This window comes from Danio aesculapii, chromosome 2 (assembly GCF_903798145.1).
Source record: "Danio aesculapii chromosome 2, fDanAes4.1, whole genome shotgun sequence".
Lineage (NCBI taxonomy): Eukaryota > Metazoa > Chordata > Actinopteri > Cypriniformes > Danionidae > Danio > Danio aesculapii.
In genome coordinates this window covers 52,889,390-52,916,470 of record NC_079436.1, presented here as the reverse complement: position 1 = coordinate 52,916,470, position 27,081 = coordinate 52,889,390, and the positions used below count along the sequence as shown (strand labels likewise).

At 34.0% G+C, this 27,081-nt stretch overlaps 1 protein-coding gene across 2 annotated transcripts in view; it reads right to left on the bottom strand.

The window, feature by feature from the left end:
• creb3l3b (cAMP responsive element binding protein 3-like 3b) overlaps positions 1-25,956 on the bottom strand; it is a 69,190-nt gene extending 43,234 nt beyond the window's left edge. For both annotated transcript variants that reach the window (XM_056445674.1, XM_056445675.1), the window contains exons 1-3: positions 25,847-25,956; positions 6,175-6,285; positions 3,054-3,273 (exon numbers count right to left, since the gene is read on the bottom strand). In XM_056445674.1, the coding sequence (XP_056301649.1) occupies positions 3,054-3,273; positions 6,175-6,285; positions 25,847-25,867 (352 nt within the window). In that variant the 5' untranslated portion in view covers positions 25,868-25,956. The remainder of the gene's footprint in view (positions 1-3,053; positions 3,274-6,174; positions 6,286-25,846) is intronic.
• Positions 25,957-27,081: the final 1,125 nt, after the last annotated feature.

Sequence of the window (27,081 nt, the reverse complement as noted above, 5' to 3'; positions counted from 1 at the left end):
TAAAACAGCGGATGTTAAATTACAGAAATTTACTGTAAAACAGCAGACATTAAATGACAGTAATTTACTGTAAAACAGCAAACATTAAATAACAGTAATTTACTGTAAAATGGCGGACGTTAAATGAAAGTAATTTACTGTAAAACAGCGGACATTAAATTACAGTAATTTACTGTAAAAAAGCAGATGTTAAAATACAGAAATTTAATGTAAAACAGTGGATGTTAAATTACAGAAATTTACTATAAAACATCAGATGTTAAATGACAGTAATATACTGTAAAACAGCAGACATTAAATAACAGTAATATACTGTAAAACAGCAGACATTAAATGACAGTAATTTACTGTAAAACAGCAGACGTTAAATAACAGTAATATACTGTAAAACAGCAGACATTAAATGACAGTAATTTACTGTAAAACAGCAGACGTTAAATGACAGTAATATACTGTAAAACAGCGGACATTAAATAACAGTAATTTACTGTAAAATAGCGGACGTTAAATTACAGAAATTTACAATAAAACAGTGAACATTAAATTACAGAATTGCACTGTAAATCAGTGGACATTAAATTACAGTACTTTACTGTAAAACGGTGGACGTAAAATTACAGTAATTTACTGTAAAACAGCAGAAGTTAAATTACAGAAATTTACTGTGAAACAGCAGACATTAAATGACAATAATTTACTGCAAAACAGGGGATGTTAAATTATAGAAATTTACTGTAAAACAGCAGACGTTATATTACAGAAATTTACTATAAAACAGCGGATGTTAAATTACAGAAATTTACTGTAAAACAGTGGACATTAAATGACAGTAATTTACTGTAAAACAGCGGACATTAAATAACAGTAATTTACTGTAAAATAGCGGACGTTAAATTACAGAAATTTACAATAAAACAGTGAACAATAAATTACAGAATTGTACTGTAAATCAGTGGACATTAAATTACAGTAATTTACTGTAAAACGGTGGACGTTAAATTACAGTAATTTACTGTAAAACAGCAGAAGTTAGATTACAGAAATTTACTGTAATTGAATTTTACAGTAAACTTCTGTTATTTAACGGCTGTCATTTTATGTTTTTTTTTTCCTGGCACCCCAGCTGCGTAAAATAACAGATATTTTTTTTACAGTGTGGGTTGCACACCCACAGTAATTTACTGTAAAATAGCGGACGTTAAATTACAGAAATTTACAATAAAACAGTGAACATTAAATTACAGAATTGTACTGTAAATCAGTGGACATTAAATTACAGTACTTTACTGTAAAACGGTGGACGTAAAATTACAGTAATTTACTGTAAAACAGCAGAAGTTAAATTACAGAAATTTACTGTGAAACAGCAGACATTAAATGACAATAATTTACTGCAAAACAGCGGATGTTAAATTATAGAAATTTACTGTAAAACACCAGACGTTATATTACAGAAATTTACTATAAAACAGCGGATGTTAAATTACAGAAATTTACTGTAAAACAGTGGACATTAAATGACAGTAATTTACTGTAAAACAGCGGACATTAAATAACAGTAATTTACTGTAAAATAGCGGACGTTAAATTACAGAAATTTACAATAAAACAGTGAACAATAAATTACAGAATTGTACTGTAAAACAGCAGACATTAAATAACAGTAATATACTGTAAAACAGCAGACATTAAATGACAGTAATTTATGAAAAAATGGCAGTCTGTGCTTTTGAAAACACTATTGGTTGGGTTTAGGGAAGCAGGAGGGTGGGTCAGTCAATCGGTCAGTCAACCAGTCAGTCAGTCAGTCAGTCAATCAGTCAGTCAGTCTAAAACGGCCTCTGGTGGATTTATGCGAGAGCATCAGACACAAATGGCACTCGCGAGAGAAATTTGCAACCCAGGCTCACTCTGAAAACGTACCTCTACAGACGTTTCTGGAGAACACGAAATACATCCAGGCGGCACGTTTTTCTGCAGTTTTTGTTTTCGTGAATCCACGAGAGGCAGCTGTGTACGCTTTTTGAGATCTCAAATTTCCCTCGCGAGTGCCATTTGCGCCTGCTGTTCTCATGTAAACCCACTAGAGGCAGCTGTCGACTGACTTTTTGACAGACTTTTTAACTGACCCCAATGAACGATCAACTGAACCACCGTCCCCTTCCCTAAACCGAAACAATTTTATCGATTGACCCGCCCACCGACTTCCCTAAACCCAAACAACAGGTTCCAAAAACAATCCAAAAAATGAAAAGCCCTCGTCTGATTTTTTTTACCACGTTTTCAGATTTTACCACATTCTCACCCTGCTATTTACTTGTTTACTTTATTTTTTGCATTCTTTTTTTGTCTTACCTGCTTTCTGGAACTGCTCTTCACCGAACTTGAACCCTGTCGTTGTGGTCAACTCTTCTCTGCGTCCCAAGTCCGCTGACGTACATGGCACACTAAAAGGACAAACTGGTTGCAGCCGCAATGGCGTTCATACGGAGGTAAGCGGTCAGCTGTTAAGCGCGAAAAGGAATGGCATCGCACCGGACCATAGCGTTCATTTAAAAAAAAATTAAATGCAACCATTCCTTCCTCTGGCTACGTAATTTGTGGTCTCCAGAAACTACATTTTCAGAATGAGCCTGTGTTGGAAACTTCAAATCTCTGGTGGATTTGCGAAAGCAAAAACTGCAAAAAAAATCTAGCTCCTGGGACGTATTTAGTGCTCTCCAGAAATGTATATAGGGGTACATTTTCAGAATGAGCCTGGGTTGAAAATATTATGTATTTGTATACATATATGACAATATGTATGTCATAATGGCAGAAGAAAATGAATGAGTTATTAGCAATTTGCTATTAAAACTATAAGCTATAATTTTATAGGAGGGCTAACATCTTTTTCTAGATGTAAATAAAATCTTTATTACTGTTATTTTAAGTAATACTAAACAAAAGTGAGTAATGTTAATGAAAAAAAAATTGTATTTTTATTTCAAGTGACCGATATAACCCTGCTGTGTGATCGGAGTGCTGAAGCAGATTGAGGAATGAAAGCTCACCCAGATCAATGGAGAAATCCGGCTCTGTGTTTGTGTCCTGCTGTGGAAGAGGCTGATGGAGGAAGAGGGAGCTGAACGCTGGGCTTGAGGATGGTGGTGGACTGTCCAGCTGTTCAGATGGGCTGTCATCACTGATCCCGCTGTCACACGGGGAGCACGGCTTTGACATGTCCAACAGTGAGTCCAGAAAATCATCCACAACGCCTTCATGACACGCAATCTGCACAAACAGAAATACACATCAGAAACATGCAAACACAACCGTGACCAAACTGCAGAAAAATTTTATATAAAACAAGGCTAGTTTTAACCTTGTTTTAGCCAAGATGTCTTTAGATGTCTATTAGACATATTTTAAACACACACACACATTGCAAAATTTTATATAAAACAAGGTTAAATTTTACCTTGTTTTAGCCTAGATGTCATTAGATGTCTATTAGAGATCTTTTAAACACACACACACTGCAAAATTTTATATAAAACAAGGCTAAATTTAACCTTGTTTTAGCCTAGATGTCATTAGATGTCTATTAGAGATCTTTTAAACACACACACACTGCAAAATTTTATATAAAACAAGGCTAAATTTAACCTTGTTTTAGCCTAGATGTCATTAGATGTCTATTAGACATCTTTTAAGTGCGCGAGGACACACACACACACACCCATACACGAAAACAAAATGCTAAATTTTATATAAAACAAGACTAAATTTAACCTTGATTTAGCCAAGATGTCTTTAGATTGTCTATTAGATGTCTGTTAGACATGTTTCAAACACACACGCAATTCTTTATTTAATATAAAACAAGGTTAAATTTAACCTTGTTTTAGCCAAGATGACTTTTGATGTCTATTAGACTTCTATTAGACATCTTTTAAACACACACACACGCAATTCTTTATTCAATATAAAACAAGGCTAAATTTAACCTTGATTTAGCCAAGATGTCTTTTGATGTCTATTAGACATCTATTAGACATCTTTCAAACACACACACACACGCAAAATGCAAAATTTAATATAAAACAAGGCTAAATTTAACCTTGATTGAGCCAAGATGTCTTTAGATTGTCTATTATACGTCTATTAGACATCTTTTAAACATACACACAAACACAAAATGCAAAATTTTTATATAAAACAAGGCTAAATTTAACCTTGATTTAGCCAAGATGTCTTTAAATGTCTATTAGATGTCTAATAGACATCTTTCAAACACACACACACACACACACACTACATTTTATAAAAAACAAGACAAAATGTAAAAAAAAAAAATTGCCAAGATGTTTTTAGATGTCTATTAAACATTTATTAGACATCGTTTAAGCGCGTACACACACACATGCAATGCTAAATTTAATATAAAACAAGGCTAAATTTAACCTTGTTTTAGCCAAGATGTCTTTAGATGTGTATTAAACATCTTTTAAACACACACACACACAAAATGCTAAATTTTATATAAAACAAGACTAAATTGAACCTTTTTTTAGCCAAGATATCTTTAGATGTCTATTAGATTTCTACTAGATGTCTTTTAAATACACACACAAACAAAATGCTTGATGGGAACTATTTGGACTGTCAGTTAAAATCAGTCAGTACAAATCAAATAGACATGAATGAATGACTGCATGTGAAGTTTATCTAATCTATGTATTTGATGACTGCTTTAGTTTTTGAGTATTGTTGCACGTCTATTAGATTTTCACTGACAACCCAAATTCAGCCTTGTTTTAGCCAATACGTCTATGTTTGGACATTTGTTAGACATCTAATTCTGGGTTTCGACTGCAAAGCACCACATAAAATAAGAAAAGATTAGTACTATCAGAATATTTAAAGATTTATAGCTTCATTTAGTAAGGAGGATCCATCACACAGATCCAGTGTCACAGTGAAGATGTTTATGATGTTGGATAACATATTCATTTCTTTTAATTTATTCAATTAAAATACATTTCATCAGACAATGCTGAAAAGGTATATTTAAAAAGATGAAGCAGCAAAACTGAGTTCAATTTTATAATATTAAGAAGTGTTTCTTCAACATATTAGATTTCTAAATGAAAGTTCAACATAAATTGCATATATATTTGTAAGTTCCCTATACGTTGCATCTGAATGATGTTATTATATATTATATAATTATATTATAATATTATATACTTGTACATGCATTTTTTTTGTTCACTAATCAACATTACACACACATACACATGTATAGCTATCTTTATGGGGACTTTCCAAAGACATAATGATTTTTCTATTGTACAGACTGCCCAGCAGGGACAGGATGTCAACATGACGTCATATTGGGACATTGCATTTTGGGTGGAACTACGAATCAAATTGACATCAGAACCCAACGTCAGACCAATGTCAGCGTCCAACGTTAAACAGGCATTGGATTTTGGTTAATTTTCAACGCTACCTAAAAAACAACAAAAAATCAGTGTCTTATAAGTTTACAGCTTGACGTTGTGTGGATGTTACCAATATGACGTCTATCAGACGTTGAGTTTCGGTTGCCATACCTGATGAATAAATGTCAATATTTGGTATAAGATGTTGGCTCGATGTTGGATTTTGGTCATTTTCCAACACAACCAAAAATCAACTAAATATCAACATCATTTCCAGTCATTGGCCTTAGATGCTAGTGACCTAAATCTAATCTAATAGTAATGTCTTATGACGTTATGTGTCTTCTGGGTGTATATTTTATCCCCCTACAGCTAAATTCCAACCCTCACAGGAAGCAATCTGTGTTTTTACACTTTCAAAACACTTAATTTTGCCGTTTTCTTCATGGGACCAAACATGTCCCTTCAAGGTCAAAATTGACTGCTATTGGTGTACTTGTGGGAACATTTGGTTCTCACAGAGTAAGGAATACAAATTACACAGTGCTATACACACACACACACACAAACAAACTTAACAGACAAATCTGGGTCAGGCATGTCGTTCGCTCTGGCTGTGTTTACAGGAAAACTTTCAGAAGGCCTCATTAATTAACAATGTTTAACCAAAAATAAGATGCTCACAGCAGGATGGCTGTTTCATGATTTACCATATAAGCTGAGGTCAGAAACGGGTTTCACTCACGCTTTGATCTGCGATTGACCACGCAGGACTGCCATGTTCTCCATCACTGGCCGTATGAGGGACTTTATGAGGCTTCAGCAGCAGATCCAGGAGTTCAGGGCCCGGAAAACACTGAGATTGGAGGAAAAACAAATGAAGACATGAGGTGATTTCACATGTTAAAGTCTTGTGTGCTGTTGGGGATGTTTTCATCCACTCGGAGTGGTTTGGAGTCTTCATTTGGTCACAGCTTCCTGTGTGTTTCAGCAAATTGAATGATTTTTGGTGATTGATCTTATTTTGACACATATTTTGGGAAAATGCTTTCACAATTTTCAAAAACTCAACACAACACTCTGGGCAAATTGACTACGCTTTCATTATGTTGGTGACTGTTTTTACCCTATTGACTTCCATTATAGGGCTGCACGGTGGCACAGTGAATAGCACGATCTGGTGTAGCAACCCCATATTTATAAAAGGACTAAGCTGAAAAGAAAATGAATGAATGAATTACTTCCATTATAATGACTTTTTTAGAATGCAAAGCCATATATATAATCAGGCATTGTTGATAGTTGCTGGTTTTCCCTGTTGGGAAGAGGTAAAATGGGTAATTTTTACTGTTGATCATCAGTTTCGGTGCAAAAAGCTTAGTTTTTGCCTTCTAAATGGAGTTTTGTTTGTTTGTGTGTGTGTGTGTGTGTGTGTGTGTGTGAGAGAGAGAAAGACCTTTGTACACTTATCTTGATGTCTGAGAAAATCAAAATAAGCAGCTCTCAGAACAGTAAACATAGTAAGTGTATTTATGCACGCACACTATAATCTGCTGTTTTACTCCACAGAACTCCATATAAAAGACAGACGCTTTTTGCACAGGCCTATCTAAAGGGTTAATGCTGCCATTTGATGATCGACAGTAAAAAGTACACATTTGACCTCTTCTCAACAGGGAAAATACCAAGAGATGTATTGCGAATCCAAAGAAATGATAACAACATGAATGAATCTAACATTAGAATTAAACCTCAAACAACATCTTAAAATCACCCCGACACATTGATAACCAAGCCACGTTATTTTCAGTTTGCCCTGCTCTTAATAGATTGTGCTGATCATTCTGGAAAGAAACTTCTCCCTTTTTGCACATTAAGTCAAAACACATAACTTTATGGGCTCTTGTTTATTGATCTAGACGCAGAGTCTAAAGCCCATGGCTCGAAAGCATTAAGGGCGTGTCCATATTTACTTTTGCTATTTTAAGGATGGAAAAATATGTCTGCGCCCCAGCGCATGGTCTAATAGAGTTGTGGTTATACTCTTCATGTGTTTTTAGCATAACGTGCATTAAATCAATCAGAGTCTCATCTCTCATTCCCTTTAAGAGTCAGTTGTGACCCACCATGGTGCATTTGCTATTTACATGACAGACTTTACAAGTAGAAAAACTGAACGCTTCACTAGCAAGAAAACAGTTAAATAGACCATCTGCAGCACAAGGATAAAGAATGAGCCTCCTCCATTCAGCCTCTTTACTTTCATCTTTCAAACACACACACACACAATTTTATATAAAACTAGACAAAATGTAAAAAAATATTTGCCAAGATGTTTTTTAGATATCTATTAGACGTCTTTTAAACACACACACACAAAATGCTAAATTTTATATAAAACAAGGCTAAATTTAACCTTGTTTTAGCCAAGACGTCTTTAAATGTCTATAAGACATCTATTAGACATCTTTTCAGCACGCGCACACACACACACACACACGCAATGCTAGATTTAATATAAAACAAGGCTAAATTTAACCTTGTTTCAGCCAAGATGTCTTTTGATGTTTATTAGACGTCTATTAGACATCTTTTAAACACTCACACACGCAATGCTAAATTTAATATAAAACAAGGCTAAATTTAACCTTGTTTTAGAAAAGATGTCTTTTGATGTCTATTAGAAGTCTATTGGACATCTTTTAAACACACACACACGCAATGCTAAATTTAATATAAAACAAGGCTAAATTTAACCTTGTTTTAGAAAAGATGTCTTTTGATGTCTATTAGAAGTCTATTGGACATCTTTTAAACACACACACACACACACACGCAATGCTAAATTTAATATAAAACAAGGCTAAATTTAACCTTGTTTTAGCCAAGATGTCTTTTGATGTCTATTAGACGTCTATTAGACATCTTTTAAACACACACACACACGCAATGCTAAATTTAATATAAAACAAGGCTAAATTAAACCTTTTTCTCCAGCACGAGGATAAAGAACGAACCTCCTCCATTCAGCCTCTTTACTTTTACTCTTTACTCCTTTACTGTTGTGGAGTAAGGAAACGCTGTTGTACTCACTTCACTGAAGACATCCATTAGCCTACATATTTAATTTAGTTTGTTAAGCGCAAAGATTTATTTCAAAACAATTTCTAAATTCACTGTCATGAATAAACTGAAGAAATGGCGTTTCCCATTTCTGACAAACTAATTGAACAAATGAATTGAACAAATGAACTGACAAACTAATTGAATAGCCCTGGTGTAAGGTTTGGACCCCCATAGGTGCATAACTAATGCGCTCTGCGCCAGACTTTAGAGCAGTTTTTAGTTGGTCAATGTTACGGTCTTTCTTAAAATAGCAACACACAAACAATGCGTCGTAACACACCCCCTTTCTAGAGCAGCACACCCATGAGTCCACAAAGTGGCACAAATGCATTTGCTATTTAAACAACGTAGTGCAAAACATGAAAATTACAGTTGCTCTGGTCTGAAAATAGCAACAAATCGCGCCAAACTTGTCTTGCCCCTTATTGCGCAAAGGTGTATATTTAATCAGTGTCATTTATTCATTCATTTATTTTCCTTCGGCTTATTCCCTTTATTAATCAGGGATCGCCACAGCGGAATGAACCGCCAACTTATCCAGCATATGTTTTAAACGGGGGATGCCCTTCCAGCTGCAACCCAGTTCTGGGAAACATCCATACACACTCATACACTACAACCAATTTAGCTTCTTCAGTTCACCTATAGAGCATGTGTTTGGACTGTGAGGGAAACCGGAGCACCCGAAGGAAACCCACGCCAACACGGAGAGAACATGCAAACTCCACACAGAAACGCTAACTGACCCAACCGGGACTCAAAACAGTGACCTTCTTGCTGTGAGGTGACAGTGTTACCCACTGAGCCACTGTGTCACCCATTTTAATCAGTGTTATTATAGAAATACTTTAATTTGCCCTGTGTAAGAAGTCTAGCTCTCTGTTGAGAAACTCCAGAGCATGTGAGATACTGGGGTCATTTTTGTTCACTTTCTTTGGTCTTAAAAGCGTCCAGTACCTGGTGTAACCTGTTGGCGACCACTCAGATATTCATCATTATTTACACATGTCTGGAGTCCCGAATGGAAACTCATTCATTCATTCATTCATTTTCTTTTCGGCTTAGTTCCTTTGCTATTTAAACAACGTAGCGCAAAACATGAAAATTACAGTTGCTCTGGTCTGAAAATAGCAACAAATCGCGCCAAACGTGTCTTGCCCCTTATTGCGCAAAGGTGTATATTTAATCAGTGTCATTCATTCATTCATTTATTTTCCTTCGGCTTATTCCCTTTATTAATCCAGGGTCGCCACAGCGGAATGAACCGCCAACTTATCCAGCACATGTTTTACACAGCGGATGCCTTTTTAGCTGCAACCCATCTCTGGGACACTACGGACAATTTAGCCTTCCCAATTCTCCTGTACTGCATGTCTTTGGACTGTGGGGGAAACCGGAGCACCCGGAGGAAACCCACGCGAACGCAGGGAGAACATGCAAACTCCACTCAGAAACGTCAACTGACCCAGCCGAGGCTCGAACCAGCGACCTTCCTGCTGTGAGGCGACAGCTCTACCTACTGCGCCACTGCATCACCCCAAATGAAAACTTCCTTCCTCTATTTCTAAAAAAAACTGAAGCAGGAATCTGCTCACACTTTTAAAGTTTAACCAGGTTCATTGTGCCTCCATTAAGTATTAATATGACAGTCTGCGGTGTTATTGTGAGTAATATAACACAGAGAGCAGCCATACTGAAGACATAAGACATTTCCCAGCAGAAACATCTCTCTACGGGCCTGTTTACAGCATACAGCAACAGGAGAGCATCATACGTGTCAGGATATGATGACACAATGAATGATAAATCCGTGTGATGGCGTGTAATGAGCACGAAAAAACAAGTGACCCAGATACACTAGTCGAGCTTTGCTTCTGACACGTGTTGAAGATGAGTGATGAAGACTCGCAGCTTCACCCTCAGCTCTGCTCACTTTAAAGGACAGTCAGAAAAGAAGAGGAACACAAATGAAAAAGAATACGGCGCTCTGAAGAGCCTCTTGATCTGGAGTTAAGATTCTCTCCCTGCCAGAGAAAGTCAACTCGACCCCGGAGCAGACGCTCTACAGAGAAACCAGAGTGGGTATTTATAGCGCTGAGCAAACTCACACACAGAGACACACACACACACACACAGGGACACACACACACTCGCACAAGGTCAACATTTACCGCTATTGCTATTCTTGTGGGGACATTTAGGAATGCAAGGTACACACACACATACACACACACACACACACAATGTACCAGTTGAACAACTTCTAAGCATAAAGTCAACATTAAGTGTGACACACATTCACACAGACTCAGTCACTTACTCACAAACACACACTCAGTCATGCATGCACACTATAACAAAACACACACACACACACACACACACACACACACACACACACACAATGTACTGGTTAAACAACTTCTAAGCATAAAGTGTGACACACATTCACACAGACTCAGTAACTTACTCACAAACACACACTCAGTCATGCATGCACACTATAACAAAACACACACACACACACACACACACACACACACACACACACACACACAATGTACCGGTTGAACAACTTCTAAGCATAAAGTGTGACACACATTCACACACACTTAGTCATTCACTCACAAACACACACTCAGTCATGCATGCACACTGTGACAAACAAACAAACACACACACAGTGAGTGTGTGTGTGAGAGAGAGAGAGAGAGTGACTAAGTCTATATGATTGCGAGTGTGTCTGTGAGAGAGTGAGTGTGTGAGTCTGATGTGTGTGAGTGAGTGTGAAACTGAGTGTGTGTCAATGTGAGAGTGTGTTTGTGTTATGACTGAGTTTTTGTGTTTGTGATAGAGTGTGTGTTTGTTATAGTGTGTGTGCATGAGTGTGTTTGTGTGTGTGAGTGTGTGTATTATGAGTTTCTGTAATGTCAGCTGATGATCGTGTTTTTGTCTGTGTGTTATGATGGACTCAATGTTCCTGTTGGAAGTGTGTTAGTGTTTTGAAGAAATATTTGATTTTGAAACATGTCTGCAGTGTTGTGTTAGACATGGTGGATTGTGTTTGATTATTGTATTTTGAATATTAGTTTTAGGATTTAGTTTACAATGTTTGATTTTGAGCATGAAATTAAGCGTTTTGACAATTGTGTGTTTTAGGTGTGTTGGTGTGTTAAGAGTTTAGGAAACTTGTTAAATGTATTGAATAAACTGTCATAGACAGAAAAACTGTAAAACATATGCTGGAATAGTTGGTGGTTCATTCCGCTTTGGTGACCCCTGATAAATCAGGGACTAAGCCGAAGGAAAATGAATGAATGAAGGTTTTGTTATCTTTTCCTTATCTTAAAGAAACCTGGAAAATATAAAGAGGAATGGAATCTCTCTCTCTCTCTATTTTTGCAGTGTTGTTATAATGCATTATAGGGTTTGTAGTGTTTCTTCTAAAATGCTAATGTCTGCTTTTCTGTGCACACTCACCACTGCCTTTGGGAAGAAAAATCATCAGATCGTTTAATTTGATCTCACTCACATTTTGCAGACGGTGATTAGATGAAGTAGTGATAAATCCCGACATATTAAATCTCTTACATTATCTTCTGAAAAACACGCTGCTGGTCATATACAGTTGAAGTCAGAATTAATTACCCCCCTCTGTTTATTTCCCCCCCGATTTCTGTTTAACTGAGAGCAGATTTTCTCAACACATTTCTAAACATAATAGTTTTAATAACTCATTTCTAATAACTGATTTATTTTATCTTTGTCAGTAAATGTCTGAGACAAATTATCTTTGTCATGACAGTAAATAATATTTGACTAGATATTTTTAAGGACACTTCTATACAGCTTACAGTGACATTTAAAGGCTTAATTAGATTAACTAGGCAGGTTAGGGTAATTGTAGTTATTGTATAACGATAGTTTGTTCTGTAGACCAGTGTTTCCCAACCCTGTTCCTGAAGGCACACCAACAGTACACATTTTCAACCTCTCCCTAATCAAACACACCTGAATCAACTTATCATAACATCAGAAGAGACTCCAACACCTGAAGTTAATGGGTCAGAAAAGGGAGACATCCAAAATATGTACTGTTGGTGTGCCTCCAGGAACAGGGTTGGGAAACACTGCTGTAGACTATCAAAAAATAAAGCTTAAAGGAGCTAATCATTTTGACCTTAAAATGGGTTTTAAAAAATTAAAAAATGCTTTTGTTCTTGCTGAAATAAAACAAATAAGACTTTCTCCAGAAGAAAAAATATTATCAGACATACTGTGAAAATTTCCTTGCTCTGTTAACTGTATATCAACAATCTCATTGGCTCAAAGTGGGCTTTTTTCTGCAGCTCTTATCAAATCTTACCAAAACCAAATGATCTGAGCTTTGTTTATAATTGCATAGAGATCAATTATTGTTACTTCTGGGCAGCAGTGAAATTACAGTAAATGCTGGTTCGAGTCTCGGCTGGGTCAGTTGGCATTTCTGTGTGGAGTTTGCATGTTCGCTTCGTGTTGAGGTGGGTTTCTTTCGGGTGCTCCGGTTTCCCCCACAAGTCCAAACCAACACAATCTCACGGCAATTCGTAACTTTTTGATTTAGTGGCTAATTCGTATAAATTTGTACGATCTAATTCATACAATTTAGAACGATTTGATCATCCCCCAATGACGGTTGGGTTTAGGGGTGGGGTTAGGCGCCACGCCTCCTTTTTAAAATTAGCCGCTAAACTGACAAGACGTAAAATGCTAATGTTTTCTCGTGAGATCAAGCTGGTCCAAATACATGCGCTATAGGCGAATTGAATAAACTAAACTGGCCGTGAGTGTGTGTGTAAATTAGTGTGTGTGGGTGTTTCGCAGTACTGGGTTGCAGCAGGAAGGGCATCCGCTGCGTAAAACATATGCTGAAACAGTATTTTTTATTTATCTGAGGTCGCCACAGCAGAATGAACCGCCAACTATTATGTGTATACTTCATTCAATCATGGCCGTGAGTGTGTGTGTAAATGAGTGTGTGTGGGTGTTTCGCAATACTGGGTTGCGGCTGGAAGGGCATCCGCTGCGTAAAACATATGCTGAAACAGTATTTTTTATTTATCTGAGGTCGCCACAGCAGAATGAACCGCCAACTATTATGTGTATACTTCATTCAATCTTGGCTGTGTGTGTGGGGGTTTCGCAGTACTGTGTTGCAGCTGGAAGGACATCCGCTGCGTAAACATATGCTGAAACAGTATTTTTTATTTATCAGAGGTCACCACAGCAGAATGAACCGCCAACTGTTATGTGTATACTTCATTCAATCATGGCTGTGAGTGTGTGTGTAAATGAGTGTGTGTGGGTGTTACGCAATACTGGCTTATGGCTGGAAGGGCATCCGCTGTGTAAAACATATGCTGAAACAGTATTTTTTATTTATCTGAGGTCGCCACAGCAGAATGAACTGCCAACTATTATGTGTATAATTCATTCAGTCATGGCCGTGAGTGTGTGTGTTAATGAGTGTGTGTAGGTGTTTCGCAGTAATGGGTTGCGGCTGGAAGGGCATCTGCTGCGTAAAAAATATGCTGAAACAGTATTTTTTATTTATCAGAGGTCGCCACAGCAGAGGCATGGGCAAACTTGATCCTCGAGGGCCGGTGTCCCTGCAGAGTTTTGCTCCAACACTAATCAAACACACCTGAACACCCTAATTAGTGTCTTCAAGATCACTAGAAAGCTACAAGCAGGTGTGTTTGATTAGGGTTGGAGAAAAACTATGCAGGGACACCGGCCCTCCAGGATCGAGTTTGCCCATCCCTGCCACAGCAGAATGAACCGCCAACTATTATGTGTATACTTCATTCAATCATGGCCTTGAGTGTGTGTGTAAATGAGTGTGTGTGGGTGTTTCGCAGTACTGGGTTGCAGCTGGAAGGGCATCCGCTGCGTAAAACATATGCTGAAACAGTATTTTTTATTTATCAGAGGTCGCCACAGCAAAATGAACCGCCAACTATTATGTGTATACTTCATTCAATCATGGCCGTGAGTGTGTGTGTAAATGAGTGTGTGTGGGTGTTTCGCAATACTGGGTTGTGGCTGGAAGGGCATCCGCTGCATAAAGCATATGCTGAAACAGTATATATTTTTTATTTATCTGAGGTCGCCACAGCAGAATGAACCGCCAACTATTATGTGGATACTTCATTCATTCATTCATTTTCTTTTTGAGGCAGTCCCTTTATTACAGTTTTTGACAGACGCTAGGGCACATTTCTCCAAACTTAGGTCACTTTTGCAAAACTCTTCACAAACTGAGCACAACAGAAGTGTATGTGGGCTAAACTCAGGATCAATTCTCATTGTTTTGGCACAAAATGCATTCAATGACTACATCTCTCAAATTTCATCAATTCTTTTTCTCACTCAGACAACACAACTGCCTAAAATCTTTGTACGTACGTACATTTTGGATGTGCTCACATACCGTTTTCAAAACTGTTAAACTTCTGTTCAAAACAATAACATAATTCAACAGCAGTGTTTTATTGAAGCATATTTCACATCTAAAAACACAGTTTAACCTGCCAGATTAGCATTACTATTGTATCTGTTTCAGTGGATACAAATTCTTGTATTTTAGAAATAACTTAGTACAAGAAAATAAATAAATAAGCGACATAAAATATTGAGGAATTCTGCATCATGTCTGATTCATTCAAGTAATGAATTCATGTCTGATTCATTCAATATATATTGCAGTTATAAACAGAGATGTGTCCTTTTTTACACTAGAAAACACTGTGTAATGCTACATGTTGTTGGGGTTTTTAGCTCATTGTTTTGTGGGTGACAAAGTGTGTTTGTCGGCTGTCAACCTTTGCTAGTGTTCTGGAAGAATGAGTTTATTTGAGACCTGGATCAAGTGTTTTGGTAGTTGTGGTGCATTTTGAATGTGAAGTGAACTGCTTTGCCAAGCTGAAAGTCGGTTAGGAAAATTGTGTGAAGAGTTTTCCAAAAGTGACCTAAGTATTGAGAAATGTGTCCTGGTGTCTGTAAAAAACTGTAATCAGGGGTCACCACAGCAGAACGAACCGCCAACTATTATGTGTATACTTGTATTTCCTTATTACTGTTTGATGCTTATAAATCCATTTTCTTTTACTCTGATCTTTTGAGTGTGTTTAAAATTCAGATGAGATCTGAAAAATAAGTAAAAACAAAGTTGATGCAATGAAAGTGAGAAGTTACCAAAGTGTGACTTGACATATTTCTTTAGGAAACGTTGAATTTCAAAGACTGTAAAACGAGTTTCAAGAGTTCACACTTAGCTGATGATTGATTACAAAGCTTGTTTGGCATGCTGAGCTCATAAGATCCTCGAGCCTGGGGCTCCCTCCTGTTTGCAAGGCAAGAAGGGAGTTTGAGCTCAGGTAGATCTCGAGAACTCCTCTGCTTTAGTAGCTAATGAACAGATAGTGATTGCTCTTAAGAGATAACTACTTACTAGGAGCATGTCTATGGTGCCGATTTGGATTAGTCAATTAACTTGCATGTTTTTGGATGGTGGAAGGAAACCGGGGAACCCGGGGGAAACCCACGTGAATTATAATATAATCACTGACTTGATATATGATTTGAGATTATGATATAATCACTGACTTGATATATGATTTGAGATTATGATATAATCACTGACTTGATATATGATTTGAGATTATGATATAATCACTGACTTGATATATGATTTGAGATTATGATATAATCACTGACTTTATATATGACTTGAGATTATGATATAATCACTGACTTTATATATGATTTAAGATCATGATATAATCACTGACTTTATATATGATTTGAGATTATGATATAATCACTGACTTGATATATGATTTGAGATTATGATATAATCACTGACTTGATATATGATTTGAGATTATGATATAATTACTGACTTTATATATGATTTAAGATCATGATATAATCACTGACTTGATATATGATTTGAGATTATGATATAATCACTGACTTGATATATGATTTGAGATTATGATATAATCACTGACTTGATATATGACTTGAGATTATGATATAATCACCGACTTGATATATGACTTGAGATTATGATATCAGAATCAGAATCAGAAAGAGCTTTATTGCCAGGTATGTTCACACATACGAGGAATTTGTTTTCGTGACAGAGCTTCTACAGTGCAACAGGATTACAGAGACAGGACAAAAAACAGATAATAAATATATATATTTTTAAAAATAGAAGTAAGTAGTGAGTGCAAATATACAGATTGACAAGTGTATGTACATGTTTATTACTATATACAACGTTATATGTGCAGCTGTTATGTGCAAATTGGCATGTAAAGTGTGTTGTTAAATAAGTGTATATGTGTATAAAAGTGTATAGCAAGTAGTGATGTTGGTTCCACAATTATTATCATCAAGTGTTCATGAGATGGATTGCCTGAGGGAAGAAACTGTTTCTGTGTCGGGCTGTTCTGGTGCGCAGTGCTCTGTAGGGTCGACCAGAAGGTAAAAGTTCAGGGGGAGAGCAGGGGGGTTTCTCCTGAAGTCCACTATCATCTCCACTGTTTTGAGCGTGTTGAGCTCCAGGTTGTTGTTACTGCACCAGACAGCCAACTCCTTAACCTCCTGTCTGTAGGCAGACTCGTCACCGTCCTGAATGAGGCCGATAAGTGTGGTGTCGTCTGCAAACTTCAAGAGCTTCACAGAGGAGTCTTTTGATGTGCAGTCATTCGTGTACAGGGAGAAGAGCAGTGGGGAGAGGACACACCCCTGGGGGGCGCCAGTGCTGATTGTGCGGATGCTAGATGAGAATTTTCCCAGCTTCACCAGCTGCTGCCTGTCCGTTAGGAAGCTGTTGATCCAATGACAGACAGAGGTGGGCACAGAGAGCTGAGTTAATTTGGGCAGGAGAAGTTTTGGGATGATAGTGTTAAACGCCGAGCTGAAGTCAACAAACAACATCCTCACATAGGTCCCTGGTCTGTCTAGGTGTTGCAGAGCATAATGCAGTCCCATATTAACCGCATCATCCACAGACCTGTTTGCTCTGTAGGCAAACTGAAGAGAGTCCAGTGAGGGTTCAGTGATGTCCTTCAGGTGAGCCAGCATCAGTTTTTCAAAGGACTTCATGACCACAGATGTTAGTGCCACCGGTCTGTAGTCATTTAGTCCTGTAAGTTTGGGTTTCTTTGGGATGGGGATGATGGTGGAGCGTTTGAGGCAGGAGGGCACTTCACACAGCTCCAGTGATCTGTTGAAGATCAGGGTGAAGATGGGGGCCAGTTGGTCAGCACAGGATTTTAAACAGGCTGGTGTTATAAAATCTGGGCCTGGTGCTTTTTTCCTCTTCTGTTTCCGGAAGACCTGGCACACCTCCTCTTCACTGAACTGTAGGGCAGGTATGAGGGAGGCGGGGGATGGTGGTGTTAATGGTGGCGTGAAGAGCAGTTCAGAGTGGGTGTGGGGGGTTTTCTCAAACCGGCAGTAAAACTCATTCAGGTCGTTTGCAAGTCGTTCATTGTCTACAGTGCTGGGGGATGGTGTCTTGTAGTTTGTAATGTTTATATAATCACTGACTTTATATATGATTTAAGATCATGATATAATCACTGACTTGATATATGATTTGAGATTATGATATAACCACTGACTTGATATATGATTTGAGATTATGATATAATCACTGACTTCACTAAGCGACTTTGGGTAAACGATGAACCATTAACTGACAATAAGGCTTTATTAGGTTAATCGATCTAAATTAGACCAAATCACAACCTGCTGTATAAGGTATTCAGCTTAAATTGGATGAATCTAAATTTAAATTATTATAAATTCTTAGTTTAGGGTCAGATTAAATCCAGAGCTGGAAACAAATTAAATAAATTTTAACAAATAAAAATATTTCTTTTTACGTGTGCTTAAAAAGGCTTACACACAGTTAACCTTAGATAGACCCATACAAACACACTATAAATACAGACAGCTCTGTTCAAAGAGCTTACAAAAGTTGATTTTCATGATAGGTGAACTAATTGCGTTTTACTGTGTCTAACAGTGAAAAAGTATCTAATACCAAAACAGATCAATTTCTTCATCAAACCCACAAACCCTTGGGAGCATTTAAAGTGCAGACTGTAGTCTCATCCCTGACGGTCATGATCTCTTAACCTTCAGTTTATTTGTGTTTCATTGACGAGATTCTTCAGCTCTGTGGTCGTGTGGTTTTACAGAGAAGATAAGCTTATCTCATCTGAGCAAAGTTTTATATGGCTTGAGCTAATGACAGAAGAGAAACACTCATAAGTGCAAATCATGGCATGCTTGACTAGTCAACCTTTACAGAGACAATCTCAGAGCTAGAGGACACATTAGAGGGCAGATTCATGAAGCGAGATGCATTTCTTTGAGCTTGCCGTCAAACTAATCGAAACTATCTTTTAATTTTAATTCTGAAGGAGTCTAGGCTGCATTTATTTGGTCAAAAATACAATATTGTGAAATTATATTTACAGTTGAAGTCAGAATTGTTAGCTCCTGTTAATTTTTAACATTTTTTTTATTTCAACACATTTCTAAACATAGTAGATTTAATAACGCATTTCTTATAACTGATTTCTTTTATCTTTGCCATGATGACGGTACATAATATTAGACTAGATATTTTTTCAAAATACTAGTATTCAGCTTAAAGTGTAATTTAAAGGCTTAAATAGGTTAATTAGGTTAACTAGGCAGATTAGGGTAATTAGGTAAATCTTTGTGTAATGACGGTTTGTTCTGTAGACTATCGAAAAACATATAGCTTAAAGGGGCTAATAATTTTGACCTTAAAACGTTTTTTAAAAATATTAAAACAGTTCTTGTTCTAGCCAAAACAAATAAGACTTTCTAGTAATATAATATAATATAATATAATATAATATAATATAATATAATATAATATAATATAATATAATATAATATAATATAATAAAATAATAAATGTTTCTTTTAGCTCAAATATAATATAATATAATATAATATAATATAATATAATATAATATAATATAATATAATATAATATAATATAATATAATATAATGTAATATAATGTAATATAATATAATAATAAATGTTTCTTTTAGCTCAAATAAAATATAATAAAATATAACAAAATATAATAATAAATGTTTCTTTAAGCTCAAATATAATATAATATAATATAATATAATATAATATAATAATAAATGTTTCTTTTAGCTCAAATAAAATATAATATAATATAATATAATATAATATAATATAATATAATATAATATAATATAATATAATATAATATAATATAATATAATATAATATAATATAATATAATAAAATATAATAAAATATAATGTAATGTAATGTAATGTAATATAATAATAAATGTTTCTTTTAGCTCAAATAAAATATAATATAATATAATAAAATATAATATAATATAATGTAATATAATATAATAATAAATGTTTCTTTTAGCTCAAATAAAATATAATAAAATATAACAAAATATAATAATAAATGTTTCTTTAAGCTCAAATATAATATAATATAATATAATATAATATAATATAATATAATATAATATAATATAATATAATATAATATAATATAATATAATAATAAATGTTTCTTTTAGCTCAAATAAAATATAATATAATATAATATAATATAATATAATATAATATAATATAATATAATATAATATAATATAATATAATATAATATAATATAATATAATATAATAAAATATAATAAAATATAATGTAATGTAATGTAATGTAATATAATAATAAATGTTTCTTTTAGCTCAAATAAAATATAATATAATATAATAAAATATAATATAATAAAATGTAATATAATGTAATATAATATAATAATAAATGTTTCTTTTAGCTCAAATAAAATATAATAAAATATAATATAATATAATAATAAATGTTTCTTTTAGCTCAAATATAATATAATGTAATATAATATAATATAATATAATATAATATAATATAATATAATATAATATAATGTAATATAATATAATATAATATAATATAATATAATATAATATAATAAAATATAATATAATGTAATATAATGTAATATAATGTAATATAATATAATATAATATAATATAATGTAATATAATGTAATATAATATAATATAATATAATATAATATAATATAATATAATATAATATAATAAAATATAATGTAATGTAATGTAATGTAATGTAATGTAATATAATATAATTTAAAATATAATATAATATAATATAATATAATATAATATAATATAATATAATATAATATAATATAATATAATATAATATAATAAAATATAATATAATATAATATAAAATATAATATAATATAAAATATAATATAAAATATAATATAAAATATAATATAATATAAAATATAATATAAAATTAAATATAATATAATATAATATAATAAATATTTCTTCAGCTCAAATCTTTATATTAGAATAGCTTCTGTCAAATCATGACAACATACAACTTTAATTCACATGCATTTTATACTACATTCACTATATACAAAAACAGTTATTTTAAATTATAATAATATTTTTCATGCCGAATCTTATTGATCCAACACTTGCCCAAAAGTGCACATAAACATGCATACAAACGCATAACAAAAGAAACTCTGCTAAACACTCATTCATTTGAGAGGTTTTGCTAAACTGATTGCTTGCTGTGCTAAATCAAGATTATAGATGGCAAAGTAATCCAGTGACAGTGCAAACATCTCTCATGGATGAGCGCGCGTGGATAATTACCGCATTTGAGTCTAATTGAACAGATCTGTTGAACTTTCTGATGTTAATAAGAAAAACTCTGAGAGGAGCCTTGGGTTTTACTCTGGTTTACGTGCGTGGAGAGCAACTGGAATAATTAAGAAAAGATAATTATCTCCTGGGTGTGTGTTATTGTCATTTCCTCAAGCTTTCAAACTCAGATTCATTAAAACTTCTGAATAGAAAATGATTGTTTTTTTCTCGATGAATGAGACCAATTCGTTTCAAAGGAATGCAAATGTGCTTCTTCTGAGGAAAGAGCTTTATTTTCTTAATAGTTTCATTAAAAGATTCCTTATTAATACCTTAAAATGTCCTCAATATGATTCATTTTTACAAAAAATAATAATAATAATAATAATTAATTCTTTCTCACAAATGTAAAAACTTACTATTGATTTATTTGACGGTTAAATATGAATAACAGGTAATCAAATGAGCTGAAACAACACAATTCTCAAGATTTTTTGGGACAACTTAATTTAATGTTCAGTCCACTTTAAAAAGTTAAACTTAGTTAATCAGGTTTTCAGGGTATATACTATATATAGAAACATTTCCTTCATAGTTTAAGTAATAAAGCGTTTTAGAATGTTTAGACTTGTATTGACCTGCCAATTTCAATACTCCATTCATTTTTCTTCAGCTTAGTCTCTTATCTATCTGGGGTCACCACAGCGGAATGAACCGCAAACTATTCCAGTATATGTTTTATGCAGCGGATGCCCATTCAGCTGCAACCCAGTATACCCATAACACACACACACACACACACACACTCATACACTGCAGCCAATTTAGTTTAATCAATTCACCTATAGTGAATGTGTTTGGACTGTGGGGGAAACTGGAGCACCCGGAGGAGAAACACACCAACATGGGGAGAACATGCAAACTCCACACAGAAATGTCAACTGGCCCAGCCGGGACTCGACCAAGCAACCTTTATTGGTGTAAGGCGACAGTGCTAACCACTGAGCCACCATGCCGCCCTATAATTTTAATACTTCACATATGTAAATAATAATAATTTATAATTAAATACACTCAGTAAAATTACTTTTGAAGAATGCAATACTGAAAATTGGAATTTTATATATATATATATATATATATATATATATATATATATATATATATATATATATATATATATATATATATATATATATATATATATATATATAGTTAGCAATTTAAAATTGTAGCATATTAAAGTATGTAATATTTCACAATTTTACCGTTTACTGTAATATTGATCAAATAAAGACAGATTAATATTTAAATGTTATTGCTTTCTGTGTATCTTTCAAACCCACTTGATAGCAAGAAGTGAATCATAATCAAATTAATTTTAACTACAAACTTTTACATACTGTAAATCCATTATGTTCAACTATGATAGAACATTATTTTACCAGTATATTTTGATATTTTATTTTCACATACAATGTTTGAAATATATTAAAGCAGGCACTTTACTTTTACACTTTACATTCATAATGCTATCCATGTTTTTTTACGCCAAACACACACTCGAAAAAATGTTTTTGCTGCTTGTTCAAACTACTCATTTAAAATGAGCTGAAACAACACAATTATTAAGATTGTTTGGGACAACTTAATTGTTTCATGTTCAGTCTGCTTAAATTTGTAAAAACCATTAATTAATTTAATGGATTTGCGTTGGACCCTGCGTTTTTTACAGCGATTAGTGTATATACTAATTTATTTTCAAATTTTAAATTGTAATTGTAACTCAAACATTTAATAACTACTGATTTTATTTAAATATTGATACTGATATATTAAAATGAGCTGAAACAACACAATTCTTGAGATTTTTTGGGGGGACAAAATCTTCAGTCTTCAGTCTGTTTTATCTTCAGTCTACTTAAATTTGTTATGTTAACTTAATCGATTTGTGTCGGGACAACATGAATGAATTGAATGGAACCCTGCATTTTTTTTACAGCGATTATTGTATATACCTATTTATTTTTCCGTTTCATAACCATTAAAATGCTATATTTTGGAGGACACAGTCAATAATGATGATACTTTAGGCCTGATGCCTCAGTAAAACTTTCAACATAGATAAAACAACAAACAGCACCGTTACCTACACTCAATAATAAAAAAAGATTTTTGCTGCTTGTTCAAACTACTTATTTAAAATGAACTGAAACAACACAATTCTTGAGTGTTTTGGGGGACAGCTTAATTGTTTTATGCTCAAACCACGTAAATTAGTAAACACTAATAAGTTAACTTAATTCCTTTACGCTTTCCCAACAAAAATTGTTTGTGGAACCCAGCATTTTTTACACTGTATAAAGTGATTAGTTACTTAAAGCGAGTAAAGTTGACTTCACAAAAATAATGTAAGTTAACCCATTGTAACATGGAACTATTACGTTGACATTTTTATAATCATGCTAATTGTATTTACTTTTTTAAAGGTTTTTACAGTGTCAGACTATTTTAGATCGTCTGTTTTCAAATAGTTACTGTAATTATCACAAGATTACATATTTGGTGCTTCATTAAGTCTGTAAAATCTACAATTATAGTCTGTATTGAATTTAGAAGACACTGGAGTCAGCAAGAGTAGATTTATTTTATCATATGTCATTTTGGTAGATACAAAAAAGCTGGGGAAAAAACAAATATAATAATGTGTGTTGGACAAAAGTGATTAGTTTACTTTTATTTTAAAAAGTGAGTACAATTTGAATAATTATAAAAATTAAGGCAACTTAACAGTTCCATGTTACAGTGGGTTTACTTGCATTATTTTTGTAAAGTCAACTTGTTGCTTTTAAGGCAGTTGGTTTACTCGCTTTGAGTAACTAATCCCGTTTTACAGTGTACACTAAAAAAAGCTCTTTCGCTGCTGGTTCACACTACTTATTTAAAATGAGCTGAAACAACACAATCCTTGAGTTTTTTGGGGTACAACTTAATTGTTTTATACTCAAACCACTTAAATTAATAAACACTAATAAGTGAACTTAATCCTTCACGTTTTCCCAAAAAAAATGTATTGTGTGTATCCCAGCATTTTTTACACTGTAAAAAGTGATTAGTTACTTAAAGCGAGTAAACCCATTGCCTTAAAAGCAACAAGTTGACATAAATATGCTAATTGTACTTACTTTTGTAAAGATTTTTACAGTGTCAGACTATTTTAGATCATCTGTTTTCAAATAATTACTGTAATTATCACAAGATTACATATTTGGTGCTTCATTAAGTCTGTAAAATCTACAATTATTTATATATATATATATATATATATATATATATATATATATATATATATATATATATATATATATATATAATGAAAGTGCATAGTAGATTAGTTTACTTATTTTAAAAAGTGAGTACAATTTGTATGAATATAAAAATGATGACAAACTAACCGTTCCATGTTACAATGGGTTTACTTACATTATTTTTGTAAAGTCAACTTGTTGCTTTTAAGGCAATTGGTTTACTCGCTTTAAGTAACTAATCCCGTTTTACAGTGTACACAAAAAAAAAAGCTCTTTCGCTGCTGGTTCACACTACTTATTTAAAATGAGCTGAAACAACACAATTCTTGAGGTTTTGGGATGCAACTTAATTGTTTTATACTCAAACCACTTAAATTAGTAAACACTAATAAGTGAACTTAATCCTTCACGTTTTCCCAACAAAAATGTATTGTGTGGAACCCAGCATTTTTTACACTGTAAAAAGGGATTAGTTACTTAAAGCGAGTAAACCCATTACCTTAAAAGCAACAAGTTGACATCATTATGCTAATTGTACTTACTTTTGTAAAGGTTTTTACAGTGTAGGACTATTTTAGATTGTCTGTTTTCAAATAATTACTGTTATTACCACAAGATTACATATTTGGTGCTTCATTAAGTCTGTAAAATCTACAATTATATATATAAATATAATAAAGGTGCATAGTAGATTAGTTTACTTATTTTAAAAAGTGAGTACAATTTGTATGAATATAAAAATTAAGACAAACTAACTGTTCCATGTTACAGTGGGTTTACTTACATTATTTTTGTAATGTCAACTTGTTGCTTTTAAGGCAATTGGTTTACTCGCTTTAAGTAACTAATCCCGTTTTACAGTGTACACACAAAAAAAGCTCTTTCGCTGCTGGTTCACACTACTTATTTAAAATGAGCTGAAACAACACAATTCTTGAGGTTTTTATTTTTGAGGTCAACTTAAATTGCTGTAATTGTTCAATTCAATTAATTTTGTAAAAAGTATGAAGTTAACTTAATCAATTTGTGTTGTGACAACATGAAGGAATTCTGTGGAACCCGCAGCGTTTTTACAGTGTAAAAACGACCAGAATCCTGTATGACACAAACCACAAAAATGACAGTAAAACACAATACTTCACCTTGTCTGGAAGAAATGCCATGTCCGGGCTGCAGAGAAACAGTCAAACAGCAGAAAAAGATCCACAGAGAGAAATGGTGTATGTTAGTGTGGTGCTGTTCCTCAGTGTGTTCTCTGCTCCGGGACAAAGTTGAAACTGCAGATAAACTCCAGATAAAGCGGCGATTGTTACTGGTCAGAGGGCTTTGACTGACAGGTGAAATCATACATGCAGGAATCTGCCTCCTGTTTATCAGATGATGATGATGATGAGCTCATCCAAACACATCAACATGATAACATGAAAAGAATGACATCACCGTCTAGCTTCTAAATGCAAATTAAACAGAATCCCAGAGCCAGATTTGAACTGCTTCCCTCTCACAAAGCGGTTTTTGTTTTGTTTTTTAAAGATGTTTCCTTTGTAGAATAAAATGAGACTACAGTGAGTATAGAGTTCTAAATTTAATATGGTATCATTTTAGAAATGTATGAGAACTTTGACTTGAGCTGATATTTATCGTCTTCACATTTACATTTAAGCCCCCTTCACACAGTGATACCGGTAAATATCCAGAAAATTACGGGAACGACTTTACCGGTAAATTCAAAATAGCGCTGTTCACACAGACGAGGACGTTACAGAATTTTTCCAGAAAAGACCATTCACACATCCATTCCAAAATACCGGTAAATTCTGACATCATTAAGCAGGGCTTGTATTTGTAAACATTTGACTACTTTACAAACTCTGTGGATGGATCAGTGTTGTGAACAACTTTGATGAAAGCATAAAGAAAAACTTTCGCATGTCGAGATGTTCATAATATGCGTGTGTGCTGGCGCTCACCAGCTGCTTTACGTGCCAATGCATCGGAGCTTGAAGGTAAACAAACAACGGCTTATCATAAGCATTTTATCGATAGTTATTTACACAGTTGGCATTAAGAAGGAACATAGAAATGTTATCTGACTAACATCTAGCAGCTAAATGTGTCTGGAAAAACATTCACAGGCTTTTATTCTCACAAACCGCGCGAACTTGAGTGTTCTGATTGGCTAAAATAGACGTCTTACGTCAGCGTGTTCTAGACGTGAACGCACTCTTTCCGGGCAATCTTCCTTCTGGGTTCATACAGCGCAGCATTCCGACAAATTACCAATAAGGTTACAACTTCTCTTTTTGGAAAATAGCCAGAACTAATTTACCGGTATTTTTAAAAAGGGCCTGTTCACACATACAGACCTTTCTTTGTC